This window comes from Crinia signifera, chromosome 1, assembly GCF_055691185.1.
Source record: "Crinia signifera chromosome 1, ASM5569118v1, whole genome shotgun sequence".
Lineage (NCBI taxonomy): Eukaryota > Metazoa > Chordata > Amphibia > Anura > Myobatrachidae > Crinia > Crinia signifera.
In genome coordinates, this window is record NC_139217.1 from 86,368,693 (window position 1) to 86,376,434 (window position 7,742).

At 42.0% G+C, this 7,742-nt stretch overlaps 1 protein-coding gene across 1 annotated transcript; it reads right to left on the bottom strand.

Annotated features, from left to right (window-relative positions):
- Window positions 1-5,578: 5,578 nt before the first annotated feature.
- LOC146032102 (zinc finger BED domain-containing protein 5-like) lies at window positions 5,579-7,248 on the bottom strand. Its single transcript, XM_083158477.1, has 2 exons — window positions 6,411-7,248; window positions 5,579-6,300 (listed from the first exon to the last, which is right to left on the bottom strand). Exons 1-2 carry the CDS (start codon window positions 7,246-7,248, stop codon window positions 5,579-5,581), a joined length of 1,560 nt encoding a protein of 519 aa, XP_083014603.1.
- Between the last annotated feature and the right edge of the window lie 494 nt (window positions 7,249-7,742).

Here is a 7,742-nt window from a genome sequence, read left to right on the forward strand (position 1 = left end):
GCATTCAATGCCCGAGATGCCCGAGATTTTTTACTAACGATGCCCACGATCAAAATCGTGGGCGCCCTTCTAAGTAAAGAGTACCGTGTACGCTTACACATCCACTGGCATGCGGACACACAGAGGAGAAATCATTTGATGGTCGTTTACTTTCAAATGATTTTGGTATTTACTCTGCACAGAAACAAAATATTTCACACAAATCTAACTCTCTCTCTCTGCACATGTTACATCTGCCCCACCTGCAGCACAGCATGGTTTTTGTCCATTTGCTAAAAAAAAGCAGCCCTGCGATCAGGTCTGAATCAGGCCCATAGAGCGGGTTGGATGCAGCGTGGTTCGGATACAGGGCCTACTTCAGACCTCGCAGGTTAATGCCGCCCCAGCGAACATCCATCCCCACCCACCATCTATTGATTTCTCCTACTGTGGCCACTGCTCACAGCCACTCCTGGTCACGCACCCAGGAGTCGCTCGGCGGCTGCACGTATCCATGCGATTTTGGGGTGGGTGCCCTTGTTATCCGCCTGCCCCGAACAGGCAGGGATATGCATGCATTTGCTGGGGCCTGCCCAGCATTTCTGTGGGTGTGCCCCCCTTTTTTGTGGGCATGCAAATGAAACAATGGGGGTCCACCCCTGAATGCCCCCTGCCTGTCAGTCACCTAGCGTAGGGACAGAGAAGGGAGCGCGGTTTACCGATGTTCAGATCGGCTGTGAATTCGCAGCCCTCCGGAGAAGTCTGAATCGGGCTCACAATGCGGCATACAGAGCGGGTCTGATACAGTGTGGTATACAGTGGTATGTGCAGACCCCCACCATCGGGACCCGGGCTGAATTCGTAACTGTGCAACTGAGTCTGAATCAACCCATACTTCCTTCCACCAAGATATGTTAGCCAATAAGAACAGTCCTTTTTCTCGTCACTACACATTTATAAAGGGGTCCGTTCAGTGCTGAAACTATGATAATAATTAAATGATAAACTAGCTACTTGTTCTGTAGCTCAGCTTAGTTTAGCTTGAAGGGACTGAAGTGGTTAAATGAAGTTATTATTAATATAAGCGGCATATGAATTAGCATCAGCCAGTGACCCCCCTCACATGGGACAAGTCTTGGAGGTGGAGGAGATGACAGGTGCTGTCTAATCTCTCTCCATCAATAGTGCTGCCAGCGCTGAATGCATCGCTGCTCCCGGCAGAAAGCAGAACACACCTCCAGGGATCACATGCAGTAGCACTGCTCTTGGTGTCATGGTATTTTCCCAGGAAATTATCAGCATTTTCTAGACTCCTGTATATATTTAGACACAATTTTTTTCACCAGTTTATCATAGTTTTATGTTCCGTACTAAGCAATATTAATCTAATTCCTTTGTTCTGGCTGTAAATTATTCTTGTAATAAGGTGTTACTCATTTACGTGCTGTGTTTCCCAATAGGACATTAATAAACTACAATGTCCATAGAGCCACAGAGTTATGTTTATATACTACAGTAAGAAAGAAGGCAAGCTGCCGAACCGAATAATGCTATGCAAAAACAAGTAAGGAATAGGACCAGGCACAATGGCCCTTATTCTGGTTCACTTGTAAAGGCAAATTCCTTCACAAATGGACAAAACCATGTGCACTGCAGGTGGGGCAGATGTAACTTGTGCAGAGAGAATTAGCTTTGAAAAGTTTGGGTGGGCGCAAATTTATAGTTTGCAGGAGGGCGCCGAACACCCTAGCACCGGCCCTATTTTCAGCCTCCTAATGGTCGCTGGTCCAGTGCTGGCAGAGCTGTTTCCCTCTGCCGCTCCACCGACAGAGTTTCCTGTTCATCAGAGACCATCTCTGGTCGCTGATGAAAACTGGACACTGAGCAATATATTGCACCATGTGTACACAGCTTAACAGTGTTTGTTTAAAATAAAGGAGAAATGAAAGTAGAAATACAAAATATATCTAATAATTCAATTAATTTTACACATCTAGTATAAATCACAATGCGACATTCAAAAAATCATTACACATAAACCACTTGCATTGGAAGCATAAAATGTAGCTATTTTATAAAACTGGTATGCCTCTATCAGTTTATACAATATATAAATCAGTAGCTACAAATGTCTCCATATATCCACCAGGCCAGTTCTAACAGAAGTATTTTTCAGTTAGCTGTACTAAGCAGCACGGTCTATCGTGTCCATCCGTCTCAGTAAAACTGTGGCCCCTTCATTAATTATTTTGATAAGTGAATATAAATTATTCCTTGCCCCCATGATGAAATAAACTATATCAAAGTTATTAAACTATATTACATTTCAAAATACATATCTTACTAACAATATTTAAAAGTGTATATTGTTGTCATATTACTGTTATACATCATACGTGTTCATATAGTACAATGAAGCATATCTAAATTTACATAATATTTAAATGAAATTAATGAGTCTCATTTAGTCTCCTAGGACGAAGTGTGTCCAGCCGAAAGATCCATCTGGATTCAAGTTGAAGTAATATTTTAGATCTATTTCCACCACGTAAAGAGATTGGAATGTGATCTATAATTTTATGTTTCAAGGCGGTTATCCCTTGTTTATACTTGACAAAATGCTGTGCCACTGGTTTGTCCCCTGTGCTCATCTGCCAGCCGACATTGTGCCATGTGGATTGTAAAGGGGCACCCAGTCTTGCCGACATAGGGCTATATTCAATGCGGCCAGCGAGGGGGTTAGATGACGGGGATCGCCGAAAACAATTGATCCTCGCCGTTTAACCTCTTTTAACCCCCGTTTAAAGCATCCTTTCTTGAGGGTCAGAAAATTCTTGAACTCAGGTTTTACCTTGTAGATATTTGTTTTACCTAAATAATCCCAGATGCTTTTGCCACGGATGTAACTTGGAAGGATGTTAGTACTGCGTAGTGAAATTAAATCAGGGTCACTGGAAATCATGGGCCATAATTGTTTTTTTCTTTTTTTAAAATAATGCTGGGATTAAAAGCATTTGATTATTTGATATTCACGGCTCTGCGTCTTGCTTGTTTGAAGATGTAATTACGGTAACCCCGTACCCTGAATTTCTCCATCCAGCTGGATATCTCTCTCTGATTCTACACTATTTGCTCTACATACCTGATTGTATAGTGAGGCCTCTAGTGGGTGCGATGGGATGGCAGCTATTATCTTAATAGGGTATTCCTATCTGTTGGTTTGGAATGCAACCCAGTGACTATGTTTATTACCCATGGATATACTTATTTTAAATCCAAAAAGCATATTACAGAGGACTGTGTGTCAAGGTTAATTTGATGGGGTTATTCAATACATTCTGGGCCTCTACTATAGGTTCCAGTTCTGTCTTGGATCTAGACCAGTGGTTCCCAACCTTTTTTCGTTCGAGTACCCCTTGATTAGGCTTTTCATTTTGGAGTACCCCCTCCTTTCATAAATACCTCCTCTCCCATCGCTTCGCGCCATAAAAGTTGGTTTTTGTTAGATAGTAATGTTATTAGGTTAGCTAAATACTAAAAGCACCTCTGGTATGGCATTTATAGGCTTTTACTTTGGATTTTACATTTTACAATTGTATTTGCATCTTAACTGAAAAACAAAAACAGTATAACCTTGAAATGCGGCTCTTCATTTCAATCTGATCCTTGTTTCTGGGAGCGGTTCACCAGGTCCAGTGGGGTCACCTATTCAGCATCTGGCTGCAATGTTCTTCTGGCAATAGTAGTGCCTCTTGGTTCAATATCACCTCTCCATGTCCAGTGGTGTCACATATCCAGCATCTGGCAGCAATGTTCTTCTGGCAATAGTAGTGCCTCTTGGTTCAATATCAGCTCTCCATATCCAGTGGTGTCACATATCCAGCATCTGGCAGCAATGTTCTTCTGGCAATAGTAGTGCTTCTTGGTTCAATATCAGCTCTCCATGTCCAGTGGTGTCACATATCCAGCATCTGGCAGCAATGTTCTTCTGGCAATAGTAGTGCCTCTTGGTTCAATATCACCTCTCCATGTCCAGTGGTGTCACATATCCAGCATCTGGCTGCAATGTTCTTCTGGCAATAGTAGTGCCTCTTGGTTCAATATCACCTCTCCATGTCCAGTGGTGTCACATATCCAGCATCTGGCAGCAATGTTCTTCTGGCAATAGTAGTGCCTCTTGGTTCAATATCACCTCTCCATGTCCAGTGGTGTCACATATCCAGCATCTGGCAGCAATGTTCTTCTGGCAATAGTAGTGCCTCTTGGTTCAATATCACCTCTCCATGTCCAGTGGTGTCACATATCCAGCATCTGGCTGCAATGTTCTTCTGGCAATAGTAGTGCCTCTTGGTTCAATATCACCTCTCCATGTCCAGTGGTGTCACATATCCAGCATCTGGCAGCAATGTTCTTCTGGCAATAGTAGTGCCTCTTGGTTCAATATCAGCTCTCCATGTCCAGTGGTGTCACATATCCAGCATCTGGCAGCAATGTTCTTCTGGCAATAGTAGTGCCTCTTGGTTCAATATCAGCTCTCCATATCCAGTGGTGTCACATATCCAGCATCTGGCAGCAATGTTCTTCTGGCAATAGTAGTGCCTCTTGGTTCAATATCAGCTCTCCATGTCCAGTGGTGTCACATATCCAGCATCTGGCAGCAATGTTCTTCTGGCAATAGTGGTGCCTCTTGGTTCAATATCAGCTCTCCATGTCCAGTGGTGTCACATATCCAGCATCTGGCAGCAATGTTCTTCTGGCAATAGTAGTGCCTCTTGGTTCAATATCACCTCTCCATGTCCAGTGGTGTCACATATCCAGCATCTGGCTGCAATGTTCTTCTGGCAATAGTAGTGCCTCTTGGTTCAATATCACCTCTCCATGTCCAGTGGTGTCACATATCCAGCATCTGGCAGCAATGTTCTTCTGGCAATAGTAGTGCCTCTTGGTTCAATATCACCTCTCCATGTCCAGTGGTGTCACATATCCAGCATCTGGCAGCAATGTTCTTCTGGCAATAGTAGTGCCTCTTGGTTCAATATCACCTCTCCATGTCCAGTGGTGTCACATATCCAGCATCTGGCTGCAATGTTCTTCTGGCAATAGTAGTGCCTCTTGGTTCAATATCACCTCTCCATGTCCAGTGGTGTCACATATCCAGCATCTGGCAGCAATGTTCTTCTGGCAATAGTAGTGCCTCTTGGTTCAATATCAGCTCTCCATGTCCAGTGGTGTCACATATCCAGCATCTGGCAGCAATGTTCTTCTGGCAATAGTAGTGCCTCTTGGTTCAATATCAGCTCTCCATGTCCAGTGGTGTCACATATCCAGCATCTGGCAGCAATGTTCTTCTGGCAATAGTGGTGCCTCTTGGTTCAATATCAGCTCTCCATGTCCAGTGGTGTCACATATCCAGCATCTGGCAGCAATGTTCTTCTGGCAATAGTAGTGCCTCTTGGTTCAATATCAGCTCTCCATATCCAGTGGTGTCACATATCCAGCATCTGGCAGCAATGTTCTTCTGGCAATAGTAGTGCTTCTTGGTTCAATATCACCTCTCCATGTCCAGTGGTGTCACATATCCTGCATCTGGCTCTTAATTTCAATGCGATCCTTGAGCTTGTTTCATGGAGCTGAGTTTTTTAAAATCAGGGTCGAATGAAGACAGATATAATCTCAAATCAGGAGCTGCATCAAGCTTACTGCGATATTTATTCTTAATGTACGCATAAGAAGAGAATGCTCTTTCGACAAGCTCTGTGTTTGTGAAAGGCAATAAATATTGTATTGCTTTCTCACTGAGTTGTTGGTACTCTTCTTTCACTGCTGACCAGAAGTCGATGAGTTTAGATTTTTTGAAATCTGACTGTAAAGACGAATCAGTCGAAAGTTCAATCAAGTTTTGCTTTTCAGAAACTGATAAGTTTTCAGCTTGTTGAAAGAAAGTTTCGTTGAATGGATTGGAAATCCAGTTATTAACACTATTTTGCTTCGGGAAATAGTGTCTGAACGACACCTTAAGTTCTTTTAAGCGAGCTACTATACTACTTTTTACTTCTTTTGACAATTGCAGCTCATTCTCCGATAAGAAACTGTAGAGTGTCTCAAAAACTTCACACTGGTCTTTTTTGATACAAGATTCCCAAAAATCCAATTTCTTGATCATAGACTCGATTTTGTCAGAAACCTTAAAGATGGTTATGAAACTATTCTGTAATCCTAAATTAAGTTTATTTATTTCTGAAAAGATATCAGATAAGTACGCAAGCTGTTGAAGCCATTCACTTTCATGAAACTTAAAGCTCAACTGAAAAGGGTGGTCTTCTAAAAAAAGTTGAACTTCATGTCTCAATTCGAACAAATACCACAGCAATTGGCCCAATCAATGTGTTTTTTAACAAAATAACCGTGAATGGCATTAAATATGTCCTGACCTGTACATCTCTCAGTGAGAGGGTGGCACAGTAAAAGATTCTCTTCAAGCATTTTATCATTGATATATCGAACAATGACAAGCAAAATGGACAGATTTGATACATCTGTGCTTTCATCTACCTGCACTGAAAAGAATGGACTTTTTTTTATTCTTTCAATCAATGTGGATTCAATGTCATCAGACATCTCATTTATTCTGCGAGAAACTGTATTGTTTGAAAATGGAATTTTGTTAATTTTTAGGATATGGTCTTCACCAAACATACATCTAACTGTATCGCTTATGCAAGGAAGTATCAATTTTTCAGCGATTGTATGATTTTTACCACATTTAGAAATACGGTGACTTATTCTGTATGATGCCTCAACCGCATTCTCATTGACCTTGTTTGCAGATGAAACAAAAGAAGATATAGTTGGACCTTTTGATAGTCTCTTGAAAAAACTAACATGTTTATCTTTATAGTTTGGATGCTTTGTCTTTAAATGGCGCATTAACAACGATGGTTTCAAGGACCCGTTAGCCAATATCTCGCCACATACAACGCACAGTGGTTTAGGACAGTCTTCATCTCCTGTGACTGAAAACCCATATTTCAAATAGTCATCGCAATATTTTCTCTTTTTTGAAGAAGCACAGTTTTGAGTTTTATGATTAGTTTTAACTGTATCTCTTTCTAGAGCAGGGCTATCAGTAGCTGCACCCTGGTCCCCTTGTCCTTGTGATTCATGAGACTGCACAGAAGTACTTGCAGCTGCCAAATCCGTAACTGGAGATTCAGTGCTAGTAACAGGTGATGGTCTGCTAAAAATTCCCATTTTCAACCACTTATCCATTTTGAATGCCTTTTAATTCCTTGCTGGCAGAATAAGAAGACTTGAATGACACCTTACTGGCAGAATAAGAGGACTTTGCTGACACCTTGCTGGCAGAATAAGAGGACTTTGCTGACAGAATAAAAGGACTTTGCTGACACCTTGCTGGCAGAATAAGAGGACTTTGCTGACAGAATAAAAGGACTTTGCTGACACCTTGCTGGCAGAATAAGAGGACTTTGCTGACACCTTACTGGCAGAATAAAAGGACTTTGCTGACACCTTGCTGGCAGAATAAGAGGACTTTGCTGACACCTTACTGGCAGAATAAAAGGACTTTGCTGACACCTTGCTGGCAGAATAAAAGGACTTTGCTGACACCTTGCTGGCACAATAAGAGGACTTTGCTGACACCTTACTGGCAGAATAAGAGGACTTTGCTGACAGAATAAAAGGACTTTGCTGACACCTTGCTGGCAGAATAAGAGGACTTTGCTGACACCTTGCTGGCAGAA

Excerpts from the sequence above, each read along its gene's own strand:
- LOC146032102 (XM_083158477.1), bottom strand. The coding sequence starts at position 7,248 with ATGGATAAGTGGTTGAAAATGGGAATTTTTAGCAGACCATCACCTGTT. Across the intron at positions 6,301-6,410 it reads TCTCACTGAGAGATGTACAG|AAGACCACCCTTTTCAGTTG; the intron begins GTCAGGACATAT and ends AACTTTTTTTAG.